At 34.6% G+C, this 17,813-nt stretch overlaps 1 protein-coding gene and 1 long non-coding RNA gene across 4 annotated transcripts in view; one reads left to right on the top strand and one right to left on the bottom strand.

Moving 5' to 3' along the window:
- The window catches only part of LOC134244491 (Fanconi anemia group I protein-like), a 30,051-nt gene extending 12,605 nt beyond the window's left edge, over positions 1 to 17,446 (bottom strand). Inside the window, 10 exon segments of the mRNA XM_062726756.1 lie at positions 3,275 to 3,364; positions 3,523 to 3,655; positions 3,786 to 3,874; positions 4,152 to 4,317; positions 4,972 to 5,097; positions 7,352 to 7,437; positions 7,882 to 8,009; positions 8,157 to 8,232; positions 17,027 to 17,125; positions 17,317 to 17,446. Coding sequence (XP_062582740.1) covers positions 3,275 to 3,364; positions 3,523 to 3,655; positions 3,786 to 3,874; positions 4,152 to 4,317; positions 4,972 to 5,097; positions 7,352 to 7,437; positions 7,882 to 8,009; positions 8,157 to 8,232; positions 17,027 to 17,107 — 975 coding nt within the window. The 5' untranslated portion in view covers positions 17,108 to 17,125; positions 17,317 to 17,446.
- On the top strand, positions 1,296 to 2,453 carry LOC134244492 (uncharacterized). 3 transcript variants are annotated; one of them, XR_009987233.1, is made up of 4 exons: positions 1,296 to 1,450; positions 1,701 to 1,779; positions 2,195 to 2,305; positions 2,406 to 2,453. It is a non-coding gene; the product is annotated as an uncharacterized LOC134244492 (long non-coding RNA). The 3 variants fall into 3 exon arrangements; XR_009987232.1 differs by having other exon boundaries at positions 1,300 to 1,450; positions 2,223 to 2,305; XR_009987231.1 differs by lacking the exon at positions 2,195 to 2,305 and having other exon boundaries at positions 1,300 to 1,450; positions 2,406 to 2,441.
- Positions 17,447 to 17,813: the final 367 nt, after the last annotated feature.

Genomic DNA, 17,813 nt, shown 5'->3' with positions numbered 1-17,813 from the left:
GAGTAATTATGGCCCTGTAATTCTTCATCAAATTTCCCTCTTGCCCAAACCTTTCCAAGGGATCACAATTTCAGAATTTAATAATTTAGTTTGATTTTTACAATGTATAATCTATACTAACCCAGAATGCTTCCACATAAGTTTGAGGTTTTCTGACAAACTGGATACCATTCGTAGACCCCCCCCCCCTTTCCCGACCTAAGAAAGAAATCCTGGACCTGTTGCCTGCTTTAAAGCCTAATATAAATTACATGAAATTTATTTTATGTAAATTTTAAACAAATGGACTTCAAGTAAAAAAATAAATCAAGATGAATTTGAATATATATTTATTTACAAGAATGTAGATGCTCATCTCTTGTTATGTAGATGCTCGCATAAAAAGGAAGGATGTCTACTCTGTTACTCTGCACCCTCACCCCCACCCTCTTCAAATCTTCACAAAATATTTTACTTTTTTTAGGCTAAATTTATCAGGTAGAAACAAAAATGTATTGTAAATTTTAAACCGTTTTGATTTGGTTTATTCTGGACCGGTTTTGGTTTATATCGGATAAAAATGTACGTCACATTTGACGTCACTGGTGCAGCAGAAGTCTTGTGTGTTGGAAAAAGGTAAGTGCTCTCAGATATTTTTTGAAGACTTTTGGCTTAGTTCATGGTGTTAAAATCACTTCATTACGGTTACAGAGAAGCGAATAAACTTTGTATATAGCGCAGCATTACTATCAACAAGTACAGGTCTAATACAGTTCATGAAAGCCGAACCTGGTGATCTAACAAGAAAATTTAGATTTGTTTATGATAATCATAAATGAAAAAACCAATTACCATACCGATCCAGCATTACCAATTATTCATGTAAATTTGTTTCCCTTTTGTCTGTAGTTATGCTTACATATTATACACAATCTCGATATGAAAGTGAAAGTAGAAACATTGTGTAGCAGTTGAAGTAAATTGTTATATTCAGATCATTATCCATACGGTTCTTTAAACAATTTAATGGAAACTTGTTGTTTTTATTAGGCCAATATATTAAGCAACTGAAGTTCAGCGTCCCAGTGCCGTTTTTATTCAAAGAACCCAATGCTGATTTGACTGAGGGACGATTGAACAAAGTTATTGAACTAATGTCCATTTTACCTTGTTAACTGGCGATTGTGTGATGACAAATCGGGTACATACAAAAATATTAATAGTGTTTACCAGTAATGACTATTCAAGGAAAGAATATTTCCTGAAAACATCCTTTTTGTACTTGTATCTTAATTCATGATTTAATGGCGTTTTAAAAAATAATCCAACTCTTTTTTTACAGAATAATATACCAGCACATTTTTAAAAACCTGTAAGATATGGCATGTATGGAGAGAATTTTCTGGCAATAAAACAACACAAAATCTACATGTATATGGGGATAAATTTTCATCTAAAGCAGACATACAAGGTACTATAGTTTGTGCTCATGATTTACAAGCGTCAAAAGAACAATAAGAAAAATAATTTGTGTATTCAATTTTATGAAATTAATTTAAAAAGTACTGAATTATTTTAAAAAACTCCAAGTATCAGTTAATTCATTGATTAATTATATATCTATATCAATTAACATTTTAATTTTTTTTCAACACTAGAGAAACTAGAGTCTCTGTTGTAGTTAGATAAACTGTGTAAATAATCATTTGATATTTTTACAGGTTCAATATACAACCTGCCTTTTTCATAATGAAAACATTGAAGAACAGACACCAAGACCCCAAGCTTGCTTCAAAATAGGTAAGTAAATACTCTGTAATAAACTTAAAACTTTCTTGTATATTCTTCCCATGAAAGTTTTAGGATATACTGTATTCAAAATGTCTGGGTTTTTTTGCTTGTCTCTTTGTAGTATTTATTTTTTGGTCAAGGGTTATACATTTGTATCTCGATCATTCTGAATCATGCCTATATCATTTTTGGCAATCTGTATTTACCATTTAAACATTCCAAGTTCAATTGTCAAAATTTTGAAAAAGTTATTGCTATTGCTTATAAACTCACCTGAGAATGAGATTTTGGATTGAAGGCCGTCCGTTGTCTGTCGTAATCGTTGTCATAGTTAACTTTTCACAATTTCATCTTTCATATAGTTTCAAATCACATTACATATAACTAAATTACCTGCAGTGGTTTTTTTCTGTATTTCCAAGAGCTTAACCAGCAGAATCTTTACATTGTAGGCTCCACAGTGCCTTAACATGAGAAGTTTTCAAATCGTTTGACCATGATCTAAGGGGCTGATAAAATTTCTTAAGTGCTCTAGGTAATTACTTTTTGTGGTAACATATTTTAATTAATAATACATGTAATTATCACGACTTTGGGACTTCTTAATTATTTAATTATTTTCTTCATCATTTCAGAAGCAATGCAGTCACTGTCAGGAAAATGAAGCCAGAATTGTGTAAAAAAAAATGAGAAATAAATGCAGGATTAATGTTTTAAAATTTGTTCTTTTATTTTCTTATTGTTTACTTAAGGCATTTAGTTCACATTGCAATTCAAGGAAATACCAATTATTAATATAAAATTGTAAAGAAAGAAATAAAATTAACATACGCTCAACATATGAAAAACATATGAACATAAACGTATGTTGATCATATGATCGTACAAAACATATGAATAACATATGCTAAACGTATAACCAACATATGTTTAGAAACATATGTTCACCATATGTTGCTCATTTTTTATGGCGAACATATGTTTCGGAACATATGTTAAACGTATGTTCAACATATGTTGAACATACGTTGCAATTTTACCTGTGTATGTAAAAATTGAATTTCTTATTGTGGCCTCACCCTTACCCTAGGGGCTATGACTTGAACTATCAAGAATTTACACAAGCCTAGCATGCTTTCAAATAAGTTGCAGATCCTCTGGCCCAGTGGTTCTTGAGAAGATTTTTTAATGCACCACCCTAGTTTTGCATTTTCTTGATTATCCATCCTTGAGGGGGATCTTGGTACTTTATTTCAGCAATTTAGAATCTTTTTCATCAAGAGATGATTTATGCCAATTTTGGTTTTAAAAAATTGGCATAATGGTTCTTGAGAAGAAGTTGAAAATATGAAAAGTTTAGACAGACGGACGAACAGCTAGACAGATGAATGGATGTGGGACAACAGGTGATCAGGATAGCTCACTTGAGTTTTCAGCTCAGGTGAACTAAATACATATAAAACTAATCCATCCAAACTAATTAATTCTCAAGTATACACCTCACCTGGCCTTCAAATCTGTGAATCCTGGACAGTGAGAGAGACAGAGCCAGAACAAATGGGGCCAGAACTCGGGAAGTGTCAGACTGGTTATTCTACAACAAACAAACACAATGCAACACACCACATATATAAATCCTTAGCCCATTGAATTTAGATTGAAAGTTATACCAGTATTCAGTACACTTCGAGCTACATGTAAATCATTTTTATTTCCACCACAGGTATTCCTTTCTACCTGTGTATTACTTACCTTGAGAAACTTGATGAATTCCCTCCCCAGTTCCTGGTCCATACTGATAGCGAAGTTAATATGGAGTATAATAGTCCCCTCTGTCTGTCTCAGCGTCTCCACACTGAAGTTATCTCCCTCTAACAGATCTTCACTGCAACAAATCAATGATACAATTAACATTAAAACAGAACCATTACAAAATGAACACCACATGGAATTTGTGATAAAATAAACAATCCTCTTGACTAAACATGTTGATGGTAAGTTGATAACAAACAGACCTGAATTCATTAGGATCATGGTCTTTATGCGTTGCATCTTGTTCTATGAAGTATTTTGTTACACCATCAATCACCAGTCTCTTGTGGCCCTGTAAAGCAATGGTTCAAAATGTAAGTATTATATTAAATGAAATTACCAATTTTATTAAAAAAAATTCATGTATATTTGGATATTAAGGAAATGGAAACACAACACTGTAATGCAAAGAATTAAATGGAACTATAAAAGTTATTATACTTTATTAGAGTAATGGGCAGGTAAATCTGTCATCATGTCAGCATCAAGAACTTACTTTGTTAGAGAGTAATAAGAGCTGATAAACAAGGGCAGGTAAATCTGTCGTCATGTCTGTGTCCAGAACTTACTTTGTTAGAGAGTAGTAAGAGTTGATAAACAAGGGCAGGTAAATCTGCCAGTTCTAACTCCTTTATCATTCTGAGGATTTTCTCCAGGACGAACTTGACTTCCTCGCTGGTCAGGGTGATGTCCTTAAACATGGCCGCTAAATGTAGGACACTCTTTGTGTTCCATCTGTAAAAGAATGGATCATAAACAAAGGTTATTCATTTTATTTTCAAAAATGTCATCATCTTTCAATGTACAATATTTATCTTTTACAATTACTCAAGAGGCAATCCTTATTCATAGGACTGTCATGGTTCTAAAAATAATTCAGGTTGTTAAGTAATTTGTTAATTTAATATTGGGTCTTTTTATTTGATTCTTCATTAATTTTTTAAAATTAAATGACTTGAAACTTTCCTCCTCCAAATTTACTTCAAAATTTAACATGACTATGATCAAGTTTTGACATTGGTGGTTACATCTACAAGAATTATTATTAGTGATGGGGAATCGGAAAAAAATCATAATCGATTATCGGTAATAATCGGCTGGGCATAATCGATTAATAATCGATTATAATCGAAATTTTGAACTTCAATAAAATTAATATAGAAAAGTTAAAACTTATTCAGATTTCTGTCAGACTTTTACATAAAAAACATTTACTTACATAAAATAATAAAATATTCAAAAATTTTAATTGAAATTTCTTTTTTAAAAAGTGGAAGACTTTCACTTACTTATTCAAAAAGAAACCAAGGAGGAAAGAAAGAGAGATAGAAACTCAAATGTTTCTTCAAAATTTGATATGGACTCAAGGAAAAATCCTTGACAGCTTACTTGCAGGAACAGAGGCTGTTGATGACATGGTTTTTGTATTTCTCTCCACTCAAACAGCTCTCTCCAAAAGAAACAGTCTCCTCTACAGACAAGGCTGACAGGATCTTAGGTAGTAGTGCCAGGCCTCTGTTAGAAAAGGAATAAAGCTAGTGACTCAAGCTCCTACACGTAACATCCTCAAACTGATGATAAACATTGCAAAAATATGTAAAATTTGATGGTTATTCTCATTGAAAGCATTCATAAATAAATCATGGTTTTATATGCCTCTATGGGAAGCATGCAATGGTATGATTGTCTATTGTAATGGTATGATTGTCTTTTATAATGGTATGATTGTCTATTGTAATGGTATGATTGTCCATTGTAATGGTATGATTGTCTATTGTCACGGCTCTCGATTCTCTATATTTGGGGCCGATATTTGGCCCCGTTCCCAATGCAAAAAAGGTACATTTTTTCCCAAAAGAAAGGTGTAAATTTCCCAATTTCCATAGCAAAATATTAATTAAAAAATAAAAGTCCATGAAACTTAATCGCAAAAAAAACAAGAGGCCCAGGGGCCACAGCGCTCACCTGAGCACATTGGCTAGGAAAAAGCAAATCAGATCAGAAACTGAAAGTTTACTGAGGTTGGGGCGGGGGGCTTGAATTTTAACCTCCCAGGGGATCATGATTTGAATGAACTAGAATCTACACTACCTGAAGATGATTCCATATTAATATCACTAATCATAGCTTTGAAGTACTTGAAAAGATGATTTTAAAAGGTTTCCCTATAAATCCCTATGTAAAACTTTGGTCGGCCATTTTGGCCCCACCCTAGCCCCGGGGATCATGATTTGAACAAACTTGAATCTACACTACCTGAGGATGATTCCACTTGAGTTTCATCTTTCCTGGCCCAGTGGTTCTTGAGAAGAAGATTTTTAAAGATTTTTCCTATATATTCCTATGTAAAACTTGGGTCGGCCATTTTGGCCCCACCCTGGTCCCGGGGGTCATGATTTGAACAAATTTGAATCTACACTACCTGAGGATGATTACACGTGAGTTTCATCTTTCCTGGCCCAGTGGTTCTTGAGAAGAAGAATTTTAAAGATTTTTCCTATATATTCCTATGTAAAACTTGGGTCGGCCATTTTGGCCCCACCCTAGCCCCTGGGGTCATGATTTGAACAAACTTGAATCTACACTACCTGAGGATGATTCCACATGAGTTTCATCTTTCCAGGCCCAGTTGTTCTTGAGAAGAAGATTTTTTAAAAATGCCATTAATTTTTCTCTAATTCATAATTATCTCCCCTTGGAAAAGAGCGTGGCCCTTCATTTGAACAAATTTGAATCCCCTTTACCCAAGGATGCTTTGTGGCAAGTTTGGTTGAAATTGGCCCAGCGGTTCTTGAGAAGAAGTCGAAAATGTGAAAAGTTTACGGACAGACAGACAGACGGAGAGCTAGACGACAGACGGACGCCGGACAAAATGTGATCAGAAAAGCTCACTTGAGCCTTCGGCTCAGGTGAGCTAAAAACCCAAACGAAACAAACTTGCAAATGAAAGTGAAACTGTACTACTATTTTAATAGTTCGCGCCAAATGCATTCGTAAACTGGTTCAGGGAACCAGGTTATTGTTTTTACAAAAATATGTACTAACTATTAGAGCAGAGTATCTTGTCATGTAGTTTCAACAAAAACATCATATTGGTTTCAAAAATAGACATTTCATTTAAACATTAGTAAGCTGCACCTAGAAACATACCCACGCTTTGGCATGTGCAGTCTCGCGCTGTTTTGTTAAGCAAAGTTGTCCATGTGATCGAGGAAATTCGGAACTACTTGACCAGCGACTGTCACTCAGAAAGACATATAACGGCAATTATCAACACTCAAAGATAGTAATGACAAAGCTAATGTACTTTCATAAATAGCCTACGTACCAATGTTTGTTCTGTTTAACTGTTCATTCAAAACCAGAGTTAAATTGATGACAAAATGCTAGAAAAGCAAAATTTGAGGATTTTTTTAATGAATTTTGGTTATCCAACTTTTCCCAAAATGAGGATAATTTTCCCAATTTGAATGGCCCAGGCCCCAGTCCCAAAAAGTGGCGTGAGAGCCCAGATTGCAATGGTATGATTGTCTATTGTAATGGTATGATTGTCTTTTATAATGGTATGATTGCCTTTTGTAATGGTATGATTGTCTATTGTAATGGTATGATTGTCTATTGTAATGGTATGGTTGTCTATTGCAATGGCATGATTGTCTAATGCAATGGCATGGTTGTCTAATGTCATGGCATGGTTGTCTAATGTCATGGTATGATTGACTATTGTCATGGTATGATTGTCTATTGTCATGGTATGATTGTCTATTACTTTCCACACTGGACGGAGCCACCTTTAACCATATCTATGAACAGGGAGGAGATTTCTGCCAGAGCACTGTTGTTTAATGTGTCAGCCTGTAAAGAAATTGCAAGGCATTTTATTGGTACATATCCTTACTTCAACATTTTGAAAAAATGTTTTGAGGCTCATGACACAATGCAAATTATTTCGAGACAGTTAAGGAAATTATTGATAAACTGCAAGTGACATTTTATTGATGTCTCACAAAAGCACAGTATATAATTTACTGAAAAATCATGTCATGCAATCTTACATGATGTGTTATCCTATTCAAATAAATATTTATGGATTAAACTCAATGTCTGCGAAAACATAAAATAAATTAAAGAAGAAAAAAAATCTGTAATAAAAATAAACAGAACATTTTCATTGATTAAAGGAAATACTTGAGTACATCAGATTTTACATGAGTATTGACAATCTATTTTAACACAAAATAAAGAGATAAAACTTATGAATTCTGTGTGCACTGAATTTTACATTTGATATTTAGGTACCTCTATCAACAGCATCCCTGTCAGATTTGATGCCAGTTTACTTGACAGCTCATTCTTTTCCAGAATCTGAATACATCTTTTATAGAGTTCAACACCTATCTTCCTGCTTCCCGGGTCACTTGCTGAAGCTAAAGTATAATATACATAATAAAGAACTTGTATCAGGAAATAGTAATCATAAACACTGTAATCAAACTGTTAAGACATTGCTTTAAAAAGAAAAATCTTGTATTAAAAAGAGGTTTTAGAAAAAACATTGATTTTCAGATGCAAACCTTGTAAAACAGTTCTAAGGAGAGAAACTGGATCACCTTTTTCTCTACATAGTCTTTTTGCTATGGTGTCAATGATCTAAAAAAAAAATTTAGAAACTACAAACATTTCTAAGGGACAGGTCAAGATAAGTTAACTTTCTTGATGTGGTATTTCATTGCAAGGTAACATTTTCCATGTCATTGTGCATGACTTTTATAAAGCTGTGGTTATGCAGCCATCCTTAATGACTTGATATTCACAAACCACATGAGAGGAAAACGGGGAGGGGGTTGTCAGTGTATGTCAATGTGCTAATTTTTTCAATATTATTTATTCCAGATACTGTCTAACTTTGATGAAGAATATTGATAGCCCTGAATGCAATGGACTTACATCAGGGCTCTCGATTCTCTAAATCTGGGGCCGATATTCGGCCCCATTCCCAATGCAAAAAAGGTACCTTTTTTCCCAAAAGAAAGGTGTAAATTTCCCAATTTCCATAGCAAAATATTAATTAAACAAGAGGCCCATGGGCCACATCGCTTACCTGAGAAGCTTTGACCATTCTGTTCTTTACCAGATTTCCCCCTTGTTATACATAATGCATACCCACCCTACCCCACTGATCATAATGTAGACATTTTGAAATCTACACTACCCCATGATCCTTCCATGGGCACATATGTTTCAGCTTTTTTGGCCCAGTGGTTCCCGAGAATAAGATTTTCAAAGATTTTTCCTATATATTTCTATGTAAAACTTTGATTCCCTATGATGGCCCCGCCCTTCCCCCGGGGGTCATGATTCCTACAATTTAGAATTTACACTACCCCAGAATGCTTCCACATAAGCTTCACTTTTTCTGGCCCAGTGGTTCTTGAGAAGAAGATTTTCAAAGATTTTTCCTATATATTTCTATATAAAACTTTGATTCCCCATTGTGGCCCCGCCCTTCCCCCGGGGGTCATTATTTGAACAATTTAGAATCTACATTATACCAGGATGCTTCCACATAAGCTTCACTTTTTCTGGCCCAGTGGTTCTTGAGAAGAAGATTTTCAAAGACTTTTCCTATATATTTCTATATAAAACTTTGATTCCCCATTGTGGCCCCGCCCTTCCCCCGGGGGTCATTATTTGAACAATTTAGAATCTACATTATACCAGGATGCTTCCACATAAGTTTCAGCTTTTTTGGCCCAGTGGTTCCTGAGAAGAAGATTTTCAAAGATTTTTCCTACATATTTCTATATAAAACTTTGATTCCCCATTGTGGCCCCGCCCTTCCCCCGGGGGTCATTATTTGAACAATTTAGAATCTACATTATACCAGGATGCTTCCACATAAGTTTCAGCTTTTTTGGCCCAGTGGTTCCTGAGAAGAAGATTTTCAAAGATTTTTCTTATATATTTCTATGTAAAACTTTGATTCCCTATAATGGCCCCGCCCTTCCCCCGGGGGTCATGATTCCTACAATTTAGAATTTACAATACCCCAGAATGCTTCCACATAAGTTTCACTTTTTCTGGCCCAGTGGTTCTTGAGAAGAAGATTTTCAAAGATTTTTCCTATATATTTCTATATAATAAAACTTTGATTCCCCATTGTGGCCCCGCCCTTCCCCCGGGGGTCATTATTTGAACAATTTAGAATCTACATTATACCAGGATGCTTCCACATAAGTTTCAGCTTTTCTGGCCCAGTGGTTCTTGAGAAGAAGATTTTCAAAGATTTTTCCTATATATTTCTATATAAAACTTTGATTCCCCATTGTGGCCCCGCCCTTCCCCCGGGGGTCATTATTTGAACAATTTAGAATCTACATTATACCAGGATGCTTCCACATAAGTTTCAGCTTTTCTGGCCCAGTGGTTCTTGAGAAGAAGATTTTCAAAGATTTTTCCTACATATTTCTATATAAAACTTTGATTCCCCATTGTGGCCCCGCCCTTCCCCCGGGGGTCATTATTTGAACAATTTAGAATCTACATTATACCAGGATGCTTCCACATAAGTTTCAGCTTTTCTGGCCCAGTGGTTCTTGAGAAGAAGATTTTCAAAGACTTTTCCTATATATTTCTATATAAAACTTTGATTCCTCATTGTGGCCCCGCCCTTCCCCCGGGGGTCATGATTTGAACAATTTAGAATCTACATTATACCAGGATGCTTCCACATAAGTTTCAGCTTTACTGGCCCAGTGGTTCTTGAGAAGAAGATTTTTTAATGACCCAACCCTATTTTTGTCTTTTCTTGATTATCTCCCCTTGCGAGGGGATATGTCCCTTCATTTTAACAATTTAAATTCCCCTTCACCCAAGGATGCTTTGTACCAAGTTTGGTCAAAATTGGCCCAGTGGTTCTTGAGAAGAAGTCGAAAATGTGAAAAGTTTACAGACAGACAGACAGACGGACAGACGGACGGACGGACAGACAGACAGACGGACGGACGACGGACAAAATGTGATCAGAAAAGCTCACTTGAGCCTTCGGCTCAGGTGAGCTAAAAATAAAAGTCCATGAAACTTAATCGAAAAAAAAACCCAAACAAAACACACTTGCAAATGAAAGTGAAACTGTACTACTGTTTAATTAGTTCGCGCCAAATACATTCGTAAACTGGTTCGGGTAACCAGGTTATTGTTTTATAAAAATGTATACTACACTGTAACTATGAGTGCAGAGTATCTTGTCATGTAGTTTCGACAAAAAACATCATTTTGGTTTCAAAAAAAGACATTTCATTTAAACATTAGTAAGCTGCACCTAGAAACATACCCACGCTTTGGCATGTTCAGTCTCACGCTGTATTGGTAAGCAAAGTTGTCCATGTGATCGAGGAAATTCGCGAATATGTGACTAGCGACTGTCACTCAGAAAGACATATAACTGCAATATCAACACTCAAAGATAGTAATGACAAAGCTAATGTACTTTCATAAGTAGCCTACGTACCCATGTTTGTTCTGTTTAACTGTTTATTCAAAACCAGAGTTAAATTGATGACAAAATGCTAGAAAAGCAAAATTTGAGGATTTTATGAGGTTATCCAACTTTTCCCAAAATGACGATAATTTTCCAATTTTAACGGCCCCGGCCCCAGTCCCAAAAAGTGGTGTTAGAGCCCTGTACATATGTGGCTGCATTTTGTTGGTGCACCACTTGGCCTAGTGACCCTTACTGCATTGCATCAATTTTTAGCAGTTGATGTATATGGCATCACCCCTTCCAAGGCCCTTAAGTTTTGATTGGTTTCTAGAAGATACATTGCATGCAGCTCCACCCGCAACAGAGCAGTGTTCCAGAAACAGTATCATATATATAGTGAAAACTTGCAAGCAACTAACATATTTACATGGTACATATGCTGTACTATATCCTATGATATAAATTGCAGTGAATTAATTGTAGCATGAATAGAGGCCTTTCAGTTAGTATGCTTGGTTAAAATACTCTTTCAACGATTTAGTGGTGTATGAAGTTTTCAGAAGTAATCCTCAGCAAGAGGCCCAGGGGCCACATCGCTCACCTCAGCAATGAGCTAGGAAAAAGCACATATCAGATCAGAACTGAAAGTTTACTGAGGGAAGGGGGGCTTGAATTTTAACCCCCCAGGGGGTCAGGATTTGAACAAACTAGAATCTACACTACCTAAGGAAGATTCCCTATAAATATCACTAAGCATGGCTTTGAAATACTTGAAAAGAAGATTTTAAAAGGTTTCCCTATATATTCCTATGTAAAACTTTTATCGGCCATTTGGCCCTAACCTACCCCCAGGGGTCTTCATTTAAACAAAGTTGAATTTACACTACCTGGGGATGATTCCACAGGGGTTTCATCTTTCCTGTCTCAAGGGTTCTTGAGAAGAAGACTTTTCCTATATATTCCTATGTAAAACTTTGATTGGCCATTTTGGCCCCACCCTACCCCCATGGGTCATGATTTGAACAAACTTGAATCTACGCTACCTGAGGATGATTCCACATGAGTTTCATCTTTCCTGGCCCGGTGGTTCCTGAGAAGAAGATTTTTAAAGATTTTTCCTACATATTCCTATGTAAAACTTTGATTGGCCATTTTGGCCCCACCCTACCCCCGGGGGTCATGATTTGAACAAATTTGAATCTACACTGCCTGAGAATGATTCCACATGAGTTTCATCTTTCCTGGTCCAGTGGTTCTTGAGAAGAAGATTTTTAAAGATTTTTCCTATATATTCCTATGTAAAATTTTGATTGGCTCAGTTAAGATGGGCTAGAGAGGATTTGGTAATTAAACATTTATTATAGTTTGGTTGGGATTTACCAAGTGACACCTGATATTTCAAGGAGATCTTTGGTAAAACAAGAGATGTTTGTAAAACACTTATGCCCCCCTCCCCCCAATTTGGAATTTTTCCAAGTCCAAGGGGCAAAACTCTGTCAAAATGGCACGATTGTACCCAAAACAGAACTTAACCTAGATATTCATCTGATAAATCTGTATACTAAATTTCATCTCAGCATGTGCAAAGGTTGTGAAGAAAATGAACGGAAACTGCAAATAATTTGAATTTTCCTAAGTCCAAGGGGCATAACTCTTTCAGAAATGGTGCAATCATACCTAAAACAGAACTTGATCTAGATATTAATGTGATATATCTGTATACTAAATTTAATTTCAGTATGTGCAATGGTTGCAAATGACTGGAATTTTTTTAAGTCCAAGGGGCATAAATCTGTGAAAAATTGTGCAATCGTACCCAAAACAGAACTTGACCTAGATATTCATCTGATAAATCTGTATACTAAATTTCATCTCAGTATGTGCAATGGTTGCAAAGAAAATGAACGGAAACTGCAAATATTTGGATTTTTTCTAAGTCCAAGGGGCATAACTCTGTCAAAAATGGCACGAACATACCCAAACCAAAACTTGACCTAGATATTCATGTGATATATCTGTATACTAAATTTCATCTAAGTATGTGCAACGGTTGTAAAGAAATTTTCAGATAAGTTCTATTTCTAAACAGTGCTTCTATCAGCTGCGTAATATCGGTCGGATACGTAAATATATTACAGAAAGCGCCTGCAAAACCTTAGTGTGCTCACTCGTCACTTCTAGATTGGATTATGGCAACCCATTGCTATACGGGTTGAGCTCCAGCTCCCTATCAAGACTACAAAGAATTCAAAACACCGTGGCGAGAATAATAACTAGGACCAAGAAACAAGATCACATCACCCCAGTTCTGATTTCTTTGCATTGGTTGCCAGTGGAATTCCGCATCCAGTATAAAATATTAATAACAGTATTTAAAGCACTACAAGGGATGTCACCGTCATATATAAAGGACCTCGTTAATTTGTATTTCCCTGCAAGATCATTGCGTTCAGAGAATTCCAGGTGTTTAGTTCAATCTCGTGCTCGAACCAAGTCATATGGAAATCGTCGTTTTGATGTTAGCGCCGCTGCACTCTGGAACAGTCTCCCATCAGTTATGAGACATGAACAAAATCTTAATAGTTTTAAAAAGTGTCTAAAGACTCATCTCTTTAAAATGGCTTTTTATCATTGACATATAAATATTATTGAAAATTTTATGTTCCTGTCTAAGCACACTTTATGGACTCTCTTTATTTTTTAATACTATTTTATGATTTGTGGCTATTTATCTCCATTTAATAATGTACATAGTTGTGCCTATTTTCATGATTTTTAGGGGCTAATTTTTAAATAATTTTTATAATTGTTTTCATTACTTTTATAAATTTGTGTCTAATTTCAGATTCTTAATTATTATGTTTTAATTATTGTAAATTTTTATCTTTGTTTTTAATGTTTAAGCGCTTTAGAGTAATTTTTAATTATATTTAGCACTATACAAATTTCATAATAATAATAATAATAAAATGAACAGAAACTGCAAATAATTGGAATTTTTCTAAGTCCAAGGTGCATAACTCTGTCAAAAATGGCACGATCGTACCCAAAACAGAACTTGACCTAGATATTCATGTGATATATCTGTATACCAAATTTCATTTCAGTATGTGCAACGGTTGCAAAGAAAATGAACGGAAACTAAGTGGACCGACAGACCGACGGACCGACAGACAGCAGCAAAGCAATATGCCCTCCCTTCTTCGAAGGGGGGCATAATTATTACACACCAAGGGCTTTTGGAGAAATTATTGGTGATAGCCTAAATTATTAAACAGTTATTACTTCTCTTATTCCTGTAAATTAATATCAGCACCAATTTTACACCGAAATTTACCAAGGTGTTGTGTATTGGTGACTTGGTTAATCTTGGCGAGTTGCACCGAAATATTTACCAAGGTGTAGCTCTGGTGATTGGTTAAAATATTAGGGATTTGTAATAAATATAAAGGTATTCATTGGTACATATAGTTTTAATAGGGAATTATTAGGTAAGTTAGGAGAATAAAAGAAGTTGGGTTGATTTATTTTCATAAATTTTCATGACTTTCATTTTCTTTAAACTGTAAATAAATAGTAGAACAGAATTGATTTTATTACTTAAAGAAAGGTAAAGGTTTAAGGTAGGACACAATAGATATGCCAAATATTTCCTCAAATTCAATTTTCCTGATACTTTGATATTTTGTTCTAGGATACAAAATCTCTCTTTATATATGATATGAAAGAAATTCAACTGCACATTTTTTGCCCACATAGTCTGAAATATGGCCTATCAGACCCCTGTAAGAAGATTGTGAAATCGGATATTCGACTTGAGAAGAGGCCTTATTTTAGAATTATCAATTGATCTATTGCAAAATTGTGTAATACTTTTAATAAAGATAACCTTTTTGTTGCTTTAAGGTAGTAAGTCAACTTGATCCTGGAAAATTTGAGTAAAATATTAAGTGAAAATAGAACATACGTAGCGTCGGAATTGTAAATTTACATGTAAATATCCGACAGTTTAAGTTTTCTTAAGAGAAAATGCATAATTCAATTTTTACAAAAAATCAACAGAATGATTCAAATGGGTCCTAGAATAAAATGTGTAAAAATAAAGAAAATTGAACCGATGGTTTCAGATATTTTTGCGATCAAAAAAATTTCAATGGCAAAAAACTAAAAGATTCAGTAGATGACGTCACAATATTTGACCTTTGACCTCTTGATATGACCTTGACCTTAAGAGTACATAAAGAATGGAGACTCCTTATATATGTGTTCAAATATCATTCCTCTACTATGTATGGAACAAAAGTTACACTGCATTTTATAACAGACTGTTACATGCTTGTTTATTACACTTAGTTAGGCCATTCCAAGTTTTTTTCTCTGTTTAGCGTCCACCCATATTTCAAAAACCTACCTACCTATTTGCAAAAAACACACAAGCAAAAACATAAAACACAGGCTTAAAAGTCATAAAAATGATGCCCATCAAATGATTTGATCTAACTAAACTGCTTTAATAGAAGAAATATCTATTCTTAAGCAAAAACAAGGGATTAAATGCATAAAATACACCCAATATAACTTACTGTACAGAATTATTCGGAGAAATTGACAAAATTCAAAAATTTCGACAAAATTAATCAATTTCAGGACTCCTGATGTTGTGTGTTTTTTCTTATATGGGGTGGCAAAAACCAAGGCGCACGCGGACGTTAAACATAGAAAAAACTTGGAATGGCCTTAGCATAAAAACATTCCAAACTGTAAGCCCCCAAGTGACCAATATATAGGATTTTTTGATTTTTTCACAAAATATGACGCAAACAACTTATTATTTTTCTTACAGGGATTGTTGTCAATATAGTAATGTTATTCTTCTTTTCTCGGGTACTTTTTAAGAAACGGGTTAAAGTAGAATCCAAGGGTGTTTTGTCCTACCTTAATACAAGGTTTACTTAATCAAATTGATACAATGGGATTTATATTTTGGGATTTACTAATGCAGTGGATTATAGTGTTACAGTGTGTGATTCAATATGGAGTATTAATAATTTTCACAATAAAAACCAACGTTCCCTATAAAAATTGTGTTGAAGAGTTCGCCTTGCGTCACCAGGTCCAGCACAATCTCTTGATTAAGCTATATAGCTTTAAAAAGCTATATAGCTTTATTAAGCTATTCAAAATAGCTTGATAAAGCTATTTATTTGCAATTTTTCACAAAAACGTTTTTTGAAAGAAATAAACAAAAAGTCGCAAGTATTTGACCATACATATATTTACTATGGACTATCAAAAATACAACCTAATTCATAGAAAGTTCTAACATTGCTGCTGTTGAATACCTTTAAGCAAAATATGAATTTCCATTGTTTAAGTAACTGTGTGTGCGGTGAGGCGTGGGTAAGTATGATTGCTTCTCATTGTGCTGAATTGTTACTAATCAATTATCCTGTTGGCCATAACTGACCTCCTTTATAATTTCATTCAAGAAATAACTGTGTGGTCACTCATCAATAGCCCCAAAACTTTTAAAACTTTGAGTACAAAGTCTCTCAAGGAGACGCAATTTGGTGAGTGATTTTTACATGCATTGTATTCAGAAGAGTACAAAGTTTAATATTTCCACTGCACCAAGGTGCGACTTTTTGCACATGTTGAAAAAATAACACATTGGAGAAAAAAGTCTGAGAAAATAGCTTAATCAAGCTATTCTGAATAGCTTAATAAAGCTATATAGCTAAATCAAGCAATATAGCTTAATCAAGAGATTGTGCCGGACCTGGTCACAATAAGATAAAAAGAGAAAATTAAAATCACTGCAGAGATGTGGCATTAACCACGTGTAATGCTCAGATAAGCTGTTCAAGGTTAACCTGGCATAAAAGAAGAATCTGAAAAAGAAAAGGGTAGGTTGTACAAGCACAAGCGCATATGTGTACAAGACCTGGAAAAACCTCCCACCTCTTTTTCTGGTACTTTACATAAAATCTCTGCAACGCCTTTCACATTGCCGTCCTCGGCCTCATCTATGATACTATCCATTTCTTTTTCTTAAAGAATCTGAAAAAAAAATGATGAAGTTATGTTGTAAATCACATACAGTGTTATTGTCTCAGTTCATTGTTGTAGCTTTTTAAATCAAAGCCTGCTTTCATATATTATGTTACATTCTTATATTTCAAAAGTATTTAAAGTCTTAATTTATTTGATTAACCTCCTCTGGAAACAATTAAATGTCTGGCTTTTATTACCTGCATATTTTAGTTTTCGTTCTTTCTCAGATCTATCAAAAAAGGCGCGCTTCAAAACCGGAAAATAACAATTCATACTAAAATCTGAATATTCCATTTCCGTGCATCCGGATTTTATCCCATGATGCACTGAAACCAAGATGTCTGCCCCCATGAAAATCTCGAAAAATATGTAGAAAGTTTTAAAAGTTATTGTTCTTGTTTCGCTCGCCTGTTCTAACATATGAATTGAGATGGAATCTCTATTTAACGTTAACAGGTGCGTTAATCACGACATAACATCTCTGTGAACAAAATGGAACCTGTTTTAAAACTGATAATATTGTAACAGGACACAAACTACTGAGAGACTTGTGATGTTCATAGCGTGGGCTTAAAAAGCTATACTAAATTTGTCATAGAGTTCTTAATGAACGACTTTCTTGTTACAGTCTGACAGTTACTTTTATACAACATTCTGTTGTATAGAATAAATCGATTAAGAATGGTCAGTGTAA

This window comes from Saccostrea cucullata, unplaced genomic scaffold (genome assembly GCF_032062105.1).
Source record: "Saccostrea cucullata isolate Sc308-1 unplaced genomic scaffold, CSIRO_AGI_Scuc_v1 ctg6559, whole genome shotgun sequence".
Classification (NCBI taxonomy): Eukaryota; Metazoa; Mollusca; class Bivalvia; order Ostreida; family Ostreidae; genus Saccostrea; species Saccostrea cuccullata.
This window is presented reverse-complemented; position numbering and strand designations above follow the sequence as displayed.